General features: G+C 36.9%; 1 protein-coding gene across 2 annotated transcripts in view; it reads right to left on the bottom strand.

Moving 5' to 3' along the window:
• Positions 1–19,871, bottom strand: part of HBS1L (HBS1 like translational GTPase) — an 85,840-nt gene that overhangs the window by 11,590 nt on the left and 54,379 nt on the right. For both annotated transcript variants that reach the window (XM_037163012.2, XM_053664953.1), the window contains 7 exons: positions 19,326–19,491; positions 15,940–16,057; positions 11,936–12,082; positions 7,403–7,477; positions 6,744–6,861; positions 6,072–6,140; positions 3,077–3,181 (listed from right to left, as the gene is read on the bottom strand). In XM_037163012.2, the coding sequence (XP_037018907.2) occupies positions 3,077–3,181; positions 6,072–6,140; positions 6,744–6,861; positions 7,403–7,477; positions 11,936–12,082; positions 15,940–16,057; positions 19,326–19,491 (798 nt within the window). The remainder of the gene's footprint in view (positions 1–3,076; positions 3,182–6,071; positions 6,141–6,743; positions 6,862–7,402; positions 7,478–11,935; positions 12,083–15,939; positions 16,058–19,325; positions 19,492–19,871) is intronic.

Raw genomic sequence — 19,871 nt, 5'->3', positions numbered from 1 at the left:
GCTGAGTTGTGCCTCATCAGTCACTACTCATCATTTTCAATATGAATGGATTGAGAGTGAGAAGGGTAACTGAACACAAGAGGAAAACGCACTTCCTCTAGACTTGACTCCTCTGGAAAACCACCCTGAGCATCAAGTGACTTGTATTTTGTCCATAAAAGGTTGATTTCTGCTTTTTAAATCAAGAATTTTAAACTCATTCACACGACTGAGTATATTCATTAAACAGGTCCCATTCAAGTATCTCTCTTATATTAACGGATGCAGGTATAGCAATACAGTTCAAACTATTTTTAATAACATAAAAAATAGAATGAGGCAAGGTGTCTAGTCTTCAGTTTTACTTTTAAATAGACAACCCCCTAAAAGATCACTATGCTCCCTGAGCAACCCACAGGGCATCGCTGTTCAGTCAGATACGCCCTTGGCAGGCCCTTCCACGAATTCCTGTCTCAAAAGGACTGCTTCCCAGAGAGAGAGAGAGAGAGAGAGAGAGAGAGAGAGAGAGAGAGAAATGCACCGAGATGACTGGTCATATGAAAAAAAAGAGATTAATAGTGTAAAATATTTTCAATTTAAAAATGATCCCAGGTGCTGCTTGCTATACACATATACTTTTATTACATAGGGATAATCTTGGAGAACAATTGCAAAAGTAATATTCAGCTACCTTATTCAAAGACTTTAAAGGAATTTCATATGTTATGACTGTACAGGGTAAGTTTACGGGGTAAGTTCCTTTCCACTGGAACTTTAGCCTTGTTATGAAGATGGTATGTAGGCCAACATCTGTGGAACAGTCCTTGAATGACATGTTTCTAGTAAATTATAATTTACCCTCATATTTCTGAAAATACTTATTTTTCCCATGGAGCATATACTTAAGTGAGTTTCTATAAGACTCTCTGAAAGCTGAAGGAGAGCTTTAAGGGCTCTGAGACAATTTACAGTTATATTCAAATTTTAATTTATGTGCATATCCGACTTACTCACTCTAAGCAGAGGGGCCCTAACTTTTCCCAAAGTATAAAAGAGGCTCTTGACTCCAAAACTGTTAACAAGTATGATACTAAAGAATGTCTGTTAAATTTACAACTACTGAAATTTAGTTTTTGAATGTAGATTTTAAATGACCATATCTGATTTTGCTATGGAATATGAAATTAAAGACAGGAGCTAGCTACTTAACATTTAACTGAGAGTGCCTTAATTTAGGGTTGAAGAGCATTCATACTAGAACTTCAAATAACTATATAAAAAATCTAAAAATAAAATGTAATCCAATTTTCTCCCCCCACACGTTACACTGTCCTACATGATATCTATCTTCTTAAGGACCTTTCTCAGTGGACAGACTTTATGCATAAAAACTTCTTTTTCCACAGTCCATGAATATGATATGTTAAAGTAAAATCGTAATTAAGAATTTCCATTTGCTGGTCGCAGATTTAGTCACTTCCCTTTTAGGACACTACTGGTGAGTGAGCTGCAGTAGCTCCTTAAGTGATTAGATAGCAGTGTGCATTTAACAACCAAGGAAAGGAAGCAACGCAGCGGGGTTAGAAACTGAGAACTGAGAGCCTCCGAGCTGGATTCCAGGCAGAGCTGTCAAGGAGCAGGGGGCTGCTCTCCAGGTGCTCCTGCTGCAGCCTCCGGTCAGAGTCAGGGGACTCAAGATAAATGGACAGGGTTTTTCTGGAAGTGAAGTGACAGAAAGGAGGGAGGGAAGGACGTGGGACTTTCAGATGTGACCAAACTGTCACAAAAGAGTCAATCTGGAAGGTCCATGGAGAATTTTAAAACCATGGTTTTAATTAATGTCTCCTGATTACTACAAAAGCTATTCTCAAAAATGCTTGCTAGCATAAATTAGTATTTCAAAAGTACTGCAGTTCTTGATCACTTTATAAAACAAAAACAGATCTGCACTTGAAAGTAATACATCTATATAAAATGATTCTTTAAAAAGTGTGTATTACTTTTCATTTAAACAGAATTTTCATGATTCCTAAGCATGCAGAAAGAAAAAGGTAAAATGGAAATAATTTTGGCTTTCATCCCTTTATTCATCTCAAAATTTAAGTTAAACTGTTACCTCAACAGATATTCCTTAACTTCTTATAATCTTTAAGAAATCAGCTTTCAAAGTAAAACAAATGAATTTTTTAAGTGTACATTCAAATTTATAAACTAGTCAGTACAACTCTGGATATATATTATAAATAAGAGTAACAGAAAAAGAAGTACTGAAATTTAAAAAATTTTAACATCCCTAGTAGATTATACTTAAGCTTAAAAGCATTACAAATATTATTTTACAGTATAAAACAGATCTTTAGTTTTATGTTGAAGTCAGAGGCTTAGTTGGAAAACTTAATCTTCAAGTATGAGATTATAAACTTTCAGGCAGAATTCAGAAAAGAAAAACATGTACATATGTAAAATCAAATGATTAGGAGATGAAAATAGTTATCAGCCATTATAAAAAGTCATGTATTAAATTATGTGTAAAACCAATAATTGTGGCACTTTAAACTAGCTCACAATTTCTCTTTTCAACATTAGGATTCTCTTCATTTACATCTTATTTTCTTAGGTCTTCCTGTAACATATATACATTTCTTTTTAGCATAAACATGATCAAAATTGTTATCATATAGTAATTCTGAAGTACACATTTCAAAACAACAGACTGTAGCAGTCTGCTTTGCCACTGCCCATTCAGTGCCTGCTGGGGTTGGATTTAATTTCTGCTACTGAATACTGTTTTCAATGTACCTGTCAGATGTCTATACATCTGGTGAAATCCTAACCAGACTTCTCAATCGTGTCAAAAAAAAAAAAGTGCTACCGCAGTTAGAATGCTATAAGTACACATACACACACACAGTCACAACAGGAGAAAATCGTTTAATGTTTTCGCATTTTTATCTTCAACAGTTAGTATCAGTTTGACAGTCAGTTACAATTTCAGTTAAGAGATTATTTACTCTGGAGTTTAATAACTACACTACTTTTGAAAATCTGCTGTCTCAGTGTGAGGGTCGCTTAGCACAAGAGTAATGCAGAGGATTACCTTTTGCAGTACAAGTTTCATTGGGAGGCATTGCTAGTAGTCGGTCACCAGTCTGGATATAACCAGCTTCAATTTTACCAGTTACACAAAATCCAGATCCTTGATCTGAAAAACACGCCCAAATCTTACAATGACTCATGCAGCAATGTTATCTGATGATTAATACCATTAGCTCTATTTGGTGCTCTAGTAGTTATGTGCAACTGTAGTTCAATGAACATTAATGATCATCTTAGAATTTTTAACATCCTACTAAATATGGCATATCACAGTCTACTCGACTTTCTAGCAAATAAAATATTTATATTATAAAAAGTGGGAATTCATTTCTTTTTCAAATATTTATTGACTGTTTACTAACAGGCACTCTAGGGATAAAGAGATGAAAATATAAGCACCTACCCATAAGGAGTTTATATTAGCGAAGAGAAGATGAAGACAATTACACTGTCTAGAGACAAATGTTATTTATGATGTTCACTAGAAACAGAAAAGGTGCACAGAAGACTCTGTTGAGGGGGAATGATTACACTTTAGCTGGGCCCTTAGAAGGGGAAGGATCAGGTGACTAGCAGGTGCCTCGTGTGTGGGCAGGGAGAAGAACACTGCTGACTCAGGACACTGCGTGTGCAAAGTCACAGGGTTACAACCGCACACGGGATGTGCTGGGCCCGTATGTCATTTATAAGGAATATACATGGGACTCCGTGAGATGATGAGGGCAACCAAGACATGAGGAAACAGAGTTCAACAAGGGACTAATGAGAAAGGGGCTCGTAAACCACGCTTAGGGCTTGAATTTCATCCTCAGCTGAGTAACGGGAGCCTGTTAAAAATGGTGAACAGAGAAGGGACACGATGGCATTTTCAAATCAGAGAAGGAGAAAGTTTGATTACACTGCACACGCTGACTGCAGAAAGGGAGTAAAGTCAAGAATTTGGGAAGAAGGTATAACAGTGTAAGGGTGATCGAGTAAGTGGGGGATCATGGCAAAAACGGAGAAATCTGAACTGATATAATGCATTAACTGTGAGAGAGAAAATGAAAAAACAAGGCTCATTTCAGCCTTGGTGAATCTGAAGTGTTGACATGGCCTACAGGTGGGGAAGAGGTATTCCAGGGACACCGATCGCACCAAACGGGCCAAACCACGGGAGAATGGGACTCTGGGAGCGCACTGTCTGTGGGGATGCGGCAGTCAGCACAGGTACCCGGAGAACGTGAAAGGCCTGGGCTGGAGATGCAGCTGTGGGAAGCATCACCACACAGGAGGGAGAACAAAAGGAGCAAGTAGATAAGAGGACCAAGCAGTAGAACACCAGTTAAGAGACAAAGACAGAGGAGCCCAGAGGGAAGACAGAGAGAGGTCAAAGACACAGACTGGTGAGCAGGAGAAAAGTGGGTCCAGAAACCAAGGGAGAAAAGTTTTAAGGCAGATGAGACTACCGGCCTCAGAAGTAACATGAAATTCAAGTAAGATGGAAGTAAGATAGAACTCAACAGTGGACAACCAACAGGACATCTGGTAACCTCCGCGGGCACACGCTGCGGGGGGCAGCACAGGCAGAACCCAGGAAGTGGCCTAAAGACGGAATGGAAGGTGACGGAGGAGAGTTAGCAAACACAGCTAATCAAAAGAAAATTAAGCACCTCTTGTATTTTATTTTTTAAAAATATTTGATTTATTTATTTATCTTTAGAGGGGAAGGGGAGAATTATCAATGTACGGTTGCCTCTTGTGTGTCCCCTGCTGGGAACTGGCCTGCAACCCAGGCATGTGCCCTGACTGGGAACTGAACTGCGATCCTCTAGTTCGCAGGCCCGTGCTCAATCCACTGAGCTACAGCCGCCAGGGCTTTGTATTTTAAATAGATAACAGTAATTTGGAAAACATTTTCATATCTCCTCTACTACTAGAATGCTAGAAGCTAGTAATAGTAACGATGACTTTCAGTTTTTTTAAGTGATTTCTGTGAGGCATCTTCAATCTTACATTTATTAAACATTTATTAAGCACGCACTGGGTGCCGGGCACTGAGCTAGGTCCCGCAGATCCAGAAAAGACGGTACTTGCTCTCAAGGGCGTTTACAATCTTTGTGAAGCAGAAAGCACTAGAACAGTTATAATTTGGCAAGAAAATGCAATGACAGGATACACAGAACAGAGGAACACCTTCAAGTATGAGTTTGGCAAACTCGCCTGTAATCAACGTATTGCTTCTCAGTTCCAAGTCCACTGTTTACTAGCTGCTCTGTGAATAAAGGGCATTTGGGGGACAACTGACATCTTGACTGCACTAATTATTCTAACACGTATCTGTGCTACATCCTTCTACTTACTGAGATCTTTTGTTCCATCTCCACTTTGCAGCTTTCTGTGTGGTGTCCTGCACTCAGTAGGTGAGGTTTAGTCTTAGGTGTTTAACAGGGCACTGCCTCCAGTTAGGTCTGCACCGTTCCTCAGCCCCAGAGCACCACAGCTCCCCTGTATCTTATAGTCCCTCTCTTATCATACTGATAATTCTTTACATTAAACTTCCCATTTTACCCATGTGTGGTATCTGTATCCCGATTGAACCCGGACTCCTACAGATGGTAGGAAACGAATAGAGAGAGAGAGAAGAGCAAATCACGGGTAGACACAGTGGCAACAAAGACCCTTCTATGTGGTTACGAAATAGTGAATGATCCGGTTTGGTTGAAGCACAGGGAAACTAAGGTGACCTTGGGGGAGAAAAAAACCTATGAGGAACAAAGATAAAGGATAAGATATTTTCATACCTGGAAGATAAGTAGGAGATGGGGAAATGGTGAGTAAACTGAAGATGTTTCTGGGAAGGGGGGTTAATTAACTAAAACTATGCCCGCCCTCACACTGACACAAAGAAGGGAGAGTCTGAAGGGCTATATATTAAGTCTGTCCATGAAAAGAGGTCAGGAGAGAATGAAAAGGCAGGGGTCACACTGAAAAAGTACTGTAGAGGTAGCACTTACCTTTGAAAACATCAGATACACATAACCTAAAAGGCTTATCGACAGATCTTTGAGGAGGCTTGAAGGAATCTGGAAAAAAGGGCAAAAAAAGCAAGGCTTAAATTAAAAGTTACCTTTTGACTCATACCCAAAGATCTCATTGAATCTCTATATCTCTTAGAAAATATTTTTTATAAATATACAAATTAATAGCAAATTTTCTATCGTTCATACAATACTTTGTGGTTTATAAAGTATTTTTACACATGTTCAGTCATTTAATGTCAGTAACAGTGTGTTAAGTGGGTAGGGTAAGTAAGAGCCTCATTAATTAAATAAGGAGAATTAACTATTTAAATATTATGCGTGTTTTCAAAACTGGAAACTTAGCTCGTCTGACTATAAATCCTGTGCTTTTAAATACATATCTCTGTCCAGCACAAAGAACTCATTAAATATCGAGTGTATAATACACTGAAGTTAGAGGCAGCCCTGACTGGTGCGGCTCAGTGGGTTGAGCATCACCCTGCCAACCAAAAGCTCACGGACCAGGTCCCCAGCTGCATGAGAGGCAACCAACTGAGGTTTTTCTTGCACATCGATGTTTCTCTGCCCCTCTTTCTCCCTCCCTCCCCCTCTCTCTAAAAAAAATAAATACAATATTTAAAAAAATTAATGAGGCCGTATTCTTACCAATTTGTTCTAATAAACAGAGTCCTTTATACCATTTTGTAAGTTCGCTCAACTGAGATCTTGTAATTAGATTTTCACCACTGAGACCACTTGTAGGGATAAAAGCAACATCACTTTCCTATTAAAAGAGATTAAATATAAGAAACTAAATACAACATTTTTTATTTAAAAGTTTCAACATTTTTTAAGTTAAAAGTTTCATCATTAGCATAAATGCACTAAGACAAAGCAACAACAACGTACTTTTAAGAAATTAATAGAAATCAAAAAATTACAGTCCTGAAGTTATCTCCTTTTTTGATTTGGGGGGAAATTTACAAGTATGTTCCAAAACATAAGCATATTTCACATTTTTGCTGGAGAAATTCCTCTCTACTAGTTTCCACTTTTCTCTGTGATCTCCCTAAGCCTAAATACCAAGTTTAATAGATGGGAAAAAAAGGTTTTTACTTATATTAAATCAAAGCCAATTAACAAAATATATGCAATTTAAGGTGAAGTAATCCAAATAATTAAGAGAATAGACACATAAGACTGGGGAAATAAAAACAAAAAGAATTAAAGATACTTAACAAGAACACCAAAGTACTGGTTTTTTCTCTCATAACAACAAAATGAGACTTAAGAAAAGTAACCAAATAAATTTAAAATTATCTTACCTTAAAACCTGCTTGCTTAAGAAAGTGTCCGAGTTTTCCAGTAATCTCTTGAAACCTTTCTTGTTGCCAATTAACCTGGTAAAAGTCCAATTTGTTAAAACTATGCTTCAGACCATGCTATATATAAAATTTAAATTTATGCAATAAAATGTAAATGATCAAGACCATAAAATATGAAATAAAATCTATTAAATATAAAATCCTGTTAAGTTAAAATGCAGAATATAAGACCTAACTATCAATATGACCTAAAAGTAACTTCTACAACAGAAAGCCTAGAAACAAACTCCAATACATACAGAAATTTTTACACATGCCAAAATTGTTTTCGAAATTGGGAAAGAAATAAATAATTTATTAATTGTGCTTGGGCCAACTGCTGAAATAAAATGAGGCCAAATAGAGTAAAAACGTTTATGTAATATGAACTCTAGGTAACATTATGCATGCTGTTATAAGTAGAGCAATGTCTGTGACTTACTTGAAAATTCAAATCCAAATTAAATGGATTATGGATAGATACAGAGGGAGACAGACAAAACTGCGATCAAGCAAGTAGCAGAATCTTAAGTAGTTTTTATATTTGAAAATTTTCATACTACAATACTGGGAAAAGACAAAAGGGGTGAGTCTGCACATAAAATAATATTACAGAAGAGCTATGTAAAAAATGTAAGACAACATGTATCTGATTCCAGGGTAAGAAAATACCTAAGCATAAAAAAGTATAAAATATATAGGGCTGAGCATAAATAATGTCCCTCTTTTACTACAAAATCTTTTATTACAAAATCATAAGCATATAATTCTTTTTTTAATATTAAATTTTATGTAACAACAATATCACACTCAAGCACACATGATATTTTAGGTGAAATGTTGAAATTAAAACCATAAATTATTATACCCATATTATTACCCTACCAACCACACTCAAGTAGGCATTACTTCTGCTGGACCCTGTATATTTTTATAAATTTGAATATATGTCAAAACTATACCACAAATAAAATGAAAATTAAAATAATAAATTAGTAAAAAATATCTAAGACAAGGTAAAAAATTAATGATTTCAATAAATAATGCTTGTAAACTCGTAAAAAAAGTTTCAAATATTAGCAACTTTATAAATAATTCTAAAAGAAAAATACAAATGGCCAATAAATATGCAAAGTATAGTTACATATTATTGTAAATATTAAAAAGTAAATTTAAAAAATATATATCGTGTTTTATATATCAAACTAAAAAAACAACCCTTTAGTAACAGCAGGGTTGACAACAGTTTGGGGAAGCAACTCTACCATATATGCCAAGAGGAAATATTTACAACTTTTCTGGAAGGAGTTTAGAGCAAGCCTTAAAAAATATATATGCCACCTGGCTGGTGTAGCTCAGTGGATTGAGCACGGGCCTGCAAACCAGAGTACAGTGGTTCGATTCCCAGTCAGGGCACATGCCTGGGTTGCAGGCCAGTTCCCAGCAGGGGACGCATGAGAGGCAACCATACATTGACATTTCTCTCCCTCTCTCCTTCCCTTCCCTTCTAAAGATAAATATATAAAATCTAAAAATATATATATATATATGCCATTGGGCCCAGAAGTTTCCACAGAATAAACTATTTCTAAATACTCACTAAACTGGAAATATTTGTAAGTAGGGTATTATCTGAATAAATTATATCTTTAATATAGACTAGAATAAAGCTATAAAAACCTCTTTGTATCAATATAAACATTATTACTTGAAAACATGCACAAGAATATTGTCATGGTTTTGAAAAAGCAGATAATAAAACAGTTTCTATCCCAATGTCATAATAAAAAAGATTCTAACCTATAAAAATAAACTACATGGATATATAAAATGAAAAGCATAAAGTTTTTAGGGGGAAAAGATCATTAGAAATATAGGTTATTTAGTTCCATTCAAGATGGCAACATAGGCAGTCATGGCTTGCCTCTTCGCACAACCACATCAAAATTACAACTAAAATATAGAACAACCATTACTCAGGAACATCAGAAATCAAATTGAATGGAAGTCTGACAACTATGAAACTGAGTTGAATGGAAGTCTGACAATTATGGAACTGAAGAAGCTATACCCATGCATACTGATAGGAGGGGCACAGATGGGGAACAGGCTGGCCTCACACCCACACAGATAAATATTCAGGAGGGATATCTTGGAATTGAAGCCTCCCAAACCCACACTAGGTCCCCTAGCCCTGGGTCCCAGTGCCAGGAAGATAACTTCTGGCTGCAAAAACCTTTGGGGATTGAGTTGGTGGAGGAGGCTGCCGGAGCCCTAGGCAGTTCCTCTTGGGGAACCCACACACAGACTCACCTATTTAGACTCACTCCCTGTTCGAAGGGTATCAGCGGTTCGCAGGCATTGGGATAAGAAGAGGCCACCGTCCCTCTGCTGAACCCACCCCAACAGAGCCAGTAGGCTGGTGCCATATCTGAGATTCCATCAACCTGGCTAACACTGTTTGATCTGCCTTGGAGATCCACAGAGGCTCTACCCCACCCAACTTAGGGACCACCCAAGCTGCTTTTGCAGAAGAATAGTTCATCTTGGCTACTAAATGCTATCAAACAAGCAACAGCTGACTTCAGTGAGCCCTAGCAGCAGCCAGATTAGAGTGTCAGCTTGGCTTCCCCTGGGAATCTCCAAGCCCAGCAAAAGTAGCAGCCATCTCAGATTGCTTTGTAGCTCAGGCAGAGTGTCCTGAGTGAAACACAGGTGGGGCCTGACCTTGACCTGCAACACACAGGAAACTCCAGGGCCAGTGTACCCAGCGGATAACTATAGACTACATCGGAGCACTACCATCCTGACCCTGCACAGCTGATCATCCACAGATGGCGGAGGGTGGTGGTCACTGGTCACAGCCAATCCTGGCAGCTGACTGGCCTGAATAAATCCCTCCTATTTACCTGTCAACTACAATCAAGGCTCAACCACAAGAGGAGGGTATATACAGCCCACATGAAGGATACACCTCAAGTACCCAGCGTGGGTGATAGGGGTGGCTGTGTCACTGGACCCTAAAGGACACTGACATTAGGCCACACTATGAAGACAGGGACACACAGCAGCTCTACCTAATACATAGAAACAAAGAGAGGCTGCCAGAATGAGCAGACAAACATGGCCCAAATGAAAGAATGAATAAAAATTCCAGAAAAAGAGCCAAATGAAATGGAGTTAAGCAATCTATCAGATGCAGAGTTCCAAACACTGTTTATAAGGATATTCAAGACAATCAGTGAGGACCTCAACATTATAAAAAAGTACTAGCAGTCAGAAATGAAGGATACACTAATTTTTTTTTCTTTTTTAGAAAGAGGGGAAGGGAGGGAGAAAAAGAGGGAGAGAAACATCAATGCGTGGTTGCCTCCCATTTGGCCTCTACTGGGGACCTCGCCTACAACCCAGGCATGTGCCCTGACTGGGAATTGAACCAGCGACCCTTTGGTTTGCAACCCATGCTCAATCCACTGAGCTACACCAGCCAGGGCAGGATACACTAATTGAAATAAAAACAATTTACAAGGAAACAACAGTAGAGTGGATGAAGCAAAGAGTCAAATCAATGATTTGGAACATGAAGAAGCAAAAAACCACCATGCAGAACAAGAAGACGAGAAAAGAATCCCCCCAAATGGAGATATTATAAACAGCCTCTGGGACAACTTTAAGAGGTCCAACATTCGCCTCACAGGGGTACCAGAAGGAGAGGAGAAAGAGTAAGAAATTGGAAATCTGAAAAAATTATGAAAGAAAACTTCCCTAATTTGGTGAAAGAAATAGACAAACAAGTCCAAGAAGTGCAGAGAGTCCCAATTATGACAGCTAAAAAGAGTCACACTCCAAGACACATCATTATTATAAGGTCAAAAGTTAAAGGTAATGAGAGACTCTTAAAAGCAAGAAAAAAGAAGTTAGTTACCAGAAGGCTGTCAGATGGGAGGAGGGGGGGACAGTGGGTGAAGAGGTGAGGAGATTAAGAAGTACATGAGGAGATTAAGAAGTACAAATGAGTAGTTACAGAATAGCCATGGGGATGTGAAGTACAGTGTAGGAAATGGAGTAGCTGAAGAATTGTACACATGACCCATGGACACGAACAATGGTGGAGGGATTGCCTGAGGGAGGGGGGATGCTGGGTTGAAAGGAGCCAAAGGGGGAAAAATCAGGACAACTGTAATAGTATAATCAATAAAATATAATTTTTTAAAAGAAATATGTTATTTTAAGTTCTCTTTACACTAAAATAAATGTGCACTACTTTAAAAATGAAAATACTTTTAAGATAATTTAATTCATTTTAAATATAAGACTTTTTTTGCTTAAAAGTTACTCATATCTTCTTTATTTAATGTCAGAATCGTGAATTTAATTTTTAAAATATGGCAGCTGAACTAATAAAATACACTAGTCACCTCTAAGTCATCAAAATATGGCAGAATAGCATCTTAATTAGCACCTAGAATGAATTCTCATAAAGCCTCTAAATACCTGGTCCATCTTGTTGACTGCAACCGCCAGCTGTGTCACTCCCAGAGAACGGACCAACAGCCCGTGCTCTCGAGTCTGTCCCCCCGTCTCGAAGCCTGCTTCAAACTCTCCTCTGCTGGCATCTACAACTAGAACAGCTACATCTGCCTAAGGAGAAAAAACAATCAAAACTGCAAATAATGTCACAGAATTTTTTTTTTTAAAGATTTTATTTATTTATGGTTAGAGGGGAAGGGAAGGAGAGAGGGAGAGAAACATTAATGTATGGTTGCCTTTCATGGGTCCCCTGCTGGGAAGTGGCCTGCAGGGAACTGGTCTGCAACCCAGGCATGTGCCCTGACTGGGAATTGAACTGCGATTGTCTGGTTCGCAGGCCCGTGCTCAATCCACTGAGCTACACCAGCCAGGGCTACAGAATTTTAATTCAAAGGACAGATTATTCAATTAATTAATTGTGTTGGTCAGATTTGAAATACAGACTCTAACCGGACACCAAACCACAAAGCAAATCAAAGAATTACACTGATGGATTAAAATTTTTACATTAAATAAAAGTACTAGCATTCAGAAGAAAAAAAGATGAATAAAAAAATTCCGTATTTGATTAAATAACAATAAAAATATCTAGGTGGAGAAAAAATATAAACAAAATTAAAACATAAGTAAACAGGGACAAATAACTGTAATATATAAGGTAAAGGTTACGATCAAATAAGTCTTTACCAAAAGAAAGGAAAAAAAGACATAGCTGTAAAAAACGAGCTAAAGAACACAATTTGCTAAAGAAACAAAATGACCAAAAACATGAAAAAATTCAAATTCATTAAGAAACAAAAAAAGGCATTAAAAATACAACATATTCCTCCCTCTTTCCACTTTTACAGATCACACTGGCAAAGACTGAAAAGAGTAAATTTTCACCATAAGGGTGGAGAGAGAACCGTGCCTGTGGGACTCTGAGGGTACAACCTTCTGGAGGGCATTGTCACAGGATGTGCCAAGAGCCTTAAAATATATATATATTTTGTCTCCCATCAGCTCAACCACAGGGAACTTACCCTAATAAGTAGTTATGGATCTACAAAGATAACGTCACAGCATTGCTTATACTAATGAAAAACTGAATACATAAATATCAAAAAATAGCACATTCACCCTCCACCGCCACTGAAAAAGAACCTTGAATAACAAATAACCTTTGTGGACCGTTGGAAGAATCAAATGAAAGAGACTTCTCTTCTCATACACGATTACACAAAAGAAGAAAAAAAGCAAACCTTAGCTGTAGCTCATTTTCTGCACTAGCCTTACAGACACTAGTTTTACGGTTTCCCACCGCTCTCCTGTGTGATGATGCTTCCTTACCTGATCCCACCTGCATCAAGTGGATGCAGCCTCTGAAAATGTGCAGCAAAGTCTGCGCAACCATAGATGTTCTCCATGTTCATTCCCACCAACTATTTCTCAATGCACTGTCAGGACACTTTTAAAAGAACTCTTTCATTTTTCCTTTTCATAGTTTTTGCCTTGCATGCATACCTGTTCTCTGTTTTTCCGTAATCCAGGATACAGTGACTAAATCTGGCATTCCCTCTTTGACTATCTCAGAATGGTACGTGATCATTGCCCTACCTCAATCTGACATTCCATCCATACAAGTTGCCTGGCCTTTTGGTCAGAATGGAGTCCACAATAGCTTTGGTCTTTGTTGTTTCCTCAATGACACTTATGTTTGTGCTATCCAGTTTTTAAAGTACTTCACATACATCATCATATAATCCTCACCACAGTGGGAAATAAGATGGTCATCTTTAAAGTAAAGACTTTATCAGACACTGCTGTGAACACAACTTAGTCATTTAGAGTATCACGCACATATTTTGGTAGGGCAATTTACACTATTATTTCAATTTCTGTTTCCTTTTATTCTTACCTAAATATTCCTTCTGTTTTACTTCCAAAGTGCAATGTTCATTTCCACTCTTCATAACTTACAATGGTGGACTCTAATTTCTTGAATGAGACCCAGTTCTTTGGTCAGGGACTATTAGTTAAGAGCACAAAATGGAGCAACCAATTTGGAAGCTGGCCCTTTCACTGATGTCATTAGCAGGTATCACACGTCAAGCAAATTGTGTAATTTCTCTGGGTATCATTTACTCACTTCACAGAAATACTGAGGAGAGTGTTAGTAGAGTTTACATAACACACCCAGCCCTGACTTCCAAATCCATATCCAAATTGTAAATCTCTCTCATCAGGTTTTGCTGACAACTGTCAAATTACATTTACTATCTGAGGTTAAATCTGAAATTCATTGACTTAGTATTAAGATACCTACTAAGATACCTACTAAGAATACTAAGGTCACAGTATTCTTCTTAACCGTCTTTCCTATTACCTTCTCCAAAAAATTACTGGTCAATCTCTCCATTCTTTCTGTGCAACCGTTTATCTTTGAAAGCTCAACTGGCTCCACACTTTTAGGACAGCCTCTTTACTCAGTATAAAGCTCTCTCCTCATCAGTGACACCGCATCCGTCCTGCCTGCGGTGCAGTGCTGTCACTCTGTGTCCTTCCACGGCTTACCTTCCTACACGGGGACTTCCTGGAGGGGAGGCGGCATGCCCCGCACGGTTCTTCGTCTCCCCAAAGCCCACCACAGTACCCTGCAGACTGGGTAAACGACTCAACAGCTTCAGGTCTACTTCTCCACTTGTCACATGATGACATTCAATAAGATAATCTCCAGAATCCTTCCTACCCTAATTCCATGGAATGTAGAATAAATGACCTTTAAGATTGCTCTGGTTCCAGAATTCAAAACTATTTTACTGGAAATACTTGTTCTGGTGTTTGCCACTCCCATTAATCTATCAAAATGTGCCTTGTAGTCTATCTTACCCCATACTTCCTACCATAGTGTTTGGAATACAGTGGGTATTCAATAAATATTTATTCAACAAAGAAAAAAATATACACATACATACTTACATATGTATATATACACATACAGAGATACATACATATAGAAAAAGAAAAAAATATACTGTATCTTTTGGTAAATGCAATGAGAAAAATACTGATTTAAAATGGGGATAATCTGTACTTCATAGAGTTGTTATAAGAATTAGATTAAACTAATACATACCAAAAATGTAGTATAGTGCTTGCCCATATTAGGTACTAAACTCAAGAGTGATTTTTATTTTCCAGTCTTTATTAATCTCATCAGTCCATGAACTTTAAATTTAATACCCTGGAATTATATATCAACTTTCTAAAATACTTTCTCATCTGTCTTCAAATGTATTTTAATTTATTCAAATAACATCCTTTTTAGATTAACAAATGCTCATATTAACATTCCCTTTTAATGAGCAGAAGAAAACGGTCAATTGCTGATGTCCCACTTTTGCCAGGTGACACAGGTCAATTGCTGAACCCTCCCTGTTCTTCAGGAATCATTTACCATAAAAGAAACCAATGTCCTATAAGTACAGCGTTATTTTTATTGTTCCCATTACTTTGATTTTTTTTTCAGTATTTTTATTAAGGATCATGTCAGTTTACAAACTGTGACTGTTTTTTAACACTATAAAGAAAATAAACTGCAAGGGGAAACTCCCAAGCTTCATTACTTCTATATAAATTAACTCTTAATAAATATCTAGGACTTCAATATAAATACAGTAAAAAGATAGATGTCAAAATGAATTACACCAATAAATAAAATATAAGGCTACAAAGACCTCAGTAAGCATTTTACCACTATTTTTACTATAAAGAAATTCATAGTTTTACATATTTCTTCTTTATAATAAATTAGAAAAGGTGTTATAAAGTACTAATAAAGAAATTATAAAAATATTTCTCTATTTTTAAAAGTTTATTTAAAGTTAAAATTTTTTAATATTTTAGAAGTTAGAACTCTAGGATTTATCCTCAGCATCAGGAAATTTTAGGTACAATTACTGCACGATAGTTAAGGGAACATCTGGTACCTGGGCAGCTCCTGTAATCATATTTGGAATGAAGTCCTTATGGCCTGGAGCATCCATTAATGTAATAACTTTGGTTGTGGTCTCAAACTTTGTCATACCAACATCCATTGTTACTCCCCTTAAAGAAAAAAATTAAGTGGTTAGAATGTACTATATAAATAGTCAGTGTTATGGATTAAATTATTTCATAATATAAGTTGACAGTCTAAATTCTTAAGTAATAATAGAAATTTTATTTCATTAAATAGTCTATCACTTTGAGAAAATAAGCTACCATTTTTGGGTGGAATTTCTGCTGCAACAGTACTAAAGCCATACAGCTTTAAAACAAAGTTGTGGCTACAGCAAGAACTTAATAGATACTTCTCGTTTCCTTTTTGTGCAGGGGAGCAAGCAATGTAGATTGCAAACAAAAAAAAAGATATATGGGGGCATCTTCAAAAAAGGGAACAGTGAACACTGCACATGACAAACAGTAAAATGAGGAATGACCACTATCAGGAGGTAGTTTTTTCCTCCTGTTCTTATGTTTATGCTTCACTAATTACAGAAATAAACTTATAAAACTTTCATTTGTAAGACTGCTCAGTATGTTACACATTTAGAAAACAAAAAATATCAAAAGAGATGCCCACTTTTTAAAAAAATTAATAAAGATGAACAGTAATTTGTTTCATATCCCATCTCATGCTTCTTGGAGACCATAGTCACAAAATGTACAATAGATTCAAATGATAAGAAAGCCCAAGGAGGGTCTACGAAGGTCCTAAGTCATTCTAGACTTCAGGAATTTGGATGAGAATCATGTGGGCAATGGACTAGGTGATCATTCATCTGGTTTGCCCAGAATAATCTGGAGTAATGAATGAGCTCTTCCTTTAACCACCTAATATCCCAACAATTACAAGGATACATTTCATGTTCATCCTAGCAGTAAGCTCACTGTGGGTCTCTTTACTCCAGTCATTCCAGCTTAGTCTGAAACCACGGGCTATTTGAGCTTCTGAAAATGATGCTTTATTCTCTTTAATACCCTCCCCCCAATAACTGCTTTTAGATTAGTGATGATCCCAGACTTATTCCAAGCTTCTCCCAAGACTTCTTTAACTACAACATACTCCTTTGGCCCAGCTCTGGCCTGGATTTGTAAGACTAAGGATGTGAATATGTCACTCATTTTACTAATTTCTGTTCAACATTTAAGCAGAACAGAGGATTTATAAATATTTACCATGCTGGGATAAGCAACACATATCTTTGAAATGTTACTAAGGAACATATAGTAGTAAGTTAAAACTCCCATTATGTATCTGGAACCTTCTCCCCTCCACAGAATAAAGGAATATTCTAAAAACTCCACCATGCTGAACAATGGAGAACTAGCAGCAACAAAAATATGGCAGATAACCAGCAAGTATATTATTTCGAAAAAACACTAAAATTATTGATTATTCTAGGAATAAGATTATTATCTTACCTTCCAGCTCAACTCACATATTAAGTAAATTCAAGCAAGTCATTCTAACTTAGAGTGTTCTCAATTTGTTTACCTACTTAACAGATGACACAAAGAAAAGTTACGTATTTTAATCTGCGTGGTAAACTGACAGATGAAAATTACTTGGTCTTCTACTATTTTTCCCTATAAGTTTTCTAAAAATTTGCAACTATCCTACTAATTTTTCTTACAAGGTTGGAAACAAGCTTGTGATACTATATACAAACTGAAGATGACAACTTAAGAAAATTCTTATTTACCAGAAGAGCTAAGGAATAATGTCATCTCCTTGATTAAGAATTACCTTATATAAGACTATCCAATACTCCAGTAAAAATACATACTTATAAAAAGCATGAAAATCCAAATACATTCTCTAATCACATTCAGAATTAAGACATCAGGGAACAGAGAATAACCTCTTCTGAGGTTAGGACTGAGTTAGGACTTTCAGTCTTTAATTATTTTGATACAGTTAAAACATCTGCCTTTTCGCTTCATTAAGGTGTCCTCTTTCTTCCCTCACATAGGTGCTATTGCCTACCCCATTCCTAACAGTTCTAAGGTGATATAGGAGGTCTGTCTAGAAGGTATCCAGCCATGTAATATGAAAAACAGAGACATTTATTGAAGAAAATACAAGACACAAGAAACACTGTACACAGGTACCTCCATCCCCTTCAAAGTAGGCACCTGGAGACCTCACATAGTTCTTTCAATCACCATTGACTGCCCATCATATTTTCCTGAATCCCATCAATAGTCTGAAATCTCTTCCCTTTCAAAGGTGATTTTAGTTTGGGAAAAAACAGAAGTCTCAGGGTGCCAAATCTGGGCTGTAGTAGGGAATCACATGTGCAATTTGATGTTTCACAAAATACTATGAGTGAAATGTGATGAAGCTGCCCATCACGAGTTGCCCATAGCTGCAGCCTTCTGAATCATCACAATAGTTTCTGTGGAGGAATGTTCAAGTCTAAGGCAAAATTTGATGCAGATTCGTTGCTCTACTCACTCAGTTATTTTGAATGTGACAGTCACACAGTGCACATGCTCACTCAATGGCATCTTCTGCCCCCACTAACTATTATAGTGAGGTTGCCATTGTTCACACACAGGCACTCCAGTCCACAATCCTTGGCTGCCAGGTTACACTGATGTTGCACAAACAGTTCTCATTACAGTAACAATGGCGGGACTTTTTCCAGACAGGCCTGGTATACCACCACCCTAAAAAGACCTCAAAAGAAGTACTATTTTTTTTGCCAGAGCTGCACTCTCCCACGAGAATCTCTCTGATATTAGCACCGAACACAGTATCAGATACAGAAGTGACTGTGTGGATTAAATTTATATGGCAAGAAACAGGTGTAATTACTTGTTGACTTTTGTCTCATAAAAACATAGTACAAAAATTATAAAATGAATTAAGTTTGGTCATTTGCATTTACTGGTCATTTTGATTTCAGACAGAAGACAGTTTACTACAACAAGTTACCTTTCCTTTATAACCTGATGTAAAATTAAAGAGTCTTACTCATAATTTTAATTCAAAATCAAGTCACTTTGACATACAGTTAGGGAAGTAACAACAGAAACTTCCCCCACTGAATAATTAGCTAAGTGTTTTCAATGCTTTTTTAAAAACAATTTTTAGTAAATGTTCCCTTATTTTCATAGAAGTTGGAATAGTAAAAAAATGTAGATTCATTATGTATGTAGTAATGAAAACTACAATAAAAATACTTCCCAAATAGTTGAAAGTGCTTTTCTAAAAATAGTCTAAAATAGTTCATGGTATGTTTCACACATATTCAACACATTTTACATACTTAATTAAGAGACTACATATCATTTCAGACTGAAAATTTTGAAATATAGTGACTACCTTTCCCTTTCTTCTCCAGTCTCATCCAAGACCCATGCATATGCAAACGAAGCTTTGCCAGCCTTTTTGGCCTCTTGTTCATACTTATGCATAGTTCTTTTGTTTACATTACCCAGGAGATAAAGCATATGGCCCATCAGAGTACTTTTCCCAGCATCAACATGACCTAAGGAAAATTGATTCAGTATTAATACTAGGTACATTTTCCAGAAGTCGCTTACATCGAGGCATTGCATGAATATATAATTCAGTAGTTCACATCAGTGTTTAGAGTAATAAATACCAATTTTTAATTAAATGATATTTAAAACATCTAAGTGGAGGGAAAAGAGCGTATCTTATTAGAGAGGAGGGGAATGTCCCTGATTTTTGGAAATTAAAATTGTCAACAAGACATGCCATTTTTAAAATGTTCATGAAATGAAAATATCACAACAAAGCCTAATGACCAAGTTAGCATTATCTCACCCAGGGTGACTAGAAAGCAGCACGATGCAATGCCCCCTTGCTTTCTGTCCATTACACCCACAGAGGAACTCAGAGTGA

Source organism: Artibeus jamaicensis, unplaced genomic scaffold (assembly GCF_021234435.1).
Source record: "Artibeus jamaicensis isolate MK-2021 breed Jamaican fruit bat unplaced genomic scaffold, CSHL_Jam_final contig_387, whole genome shotgun sequence".
NCBI lineage: Eukaryota > Metazoa > Chordata > Mammalia > Chiroptera > Phyllostomidae > Artibeus > Artibeus jamaicensis.
This window is presented reverse-complemented; position numbering and strand designations above follow the sequence as displayed.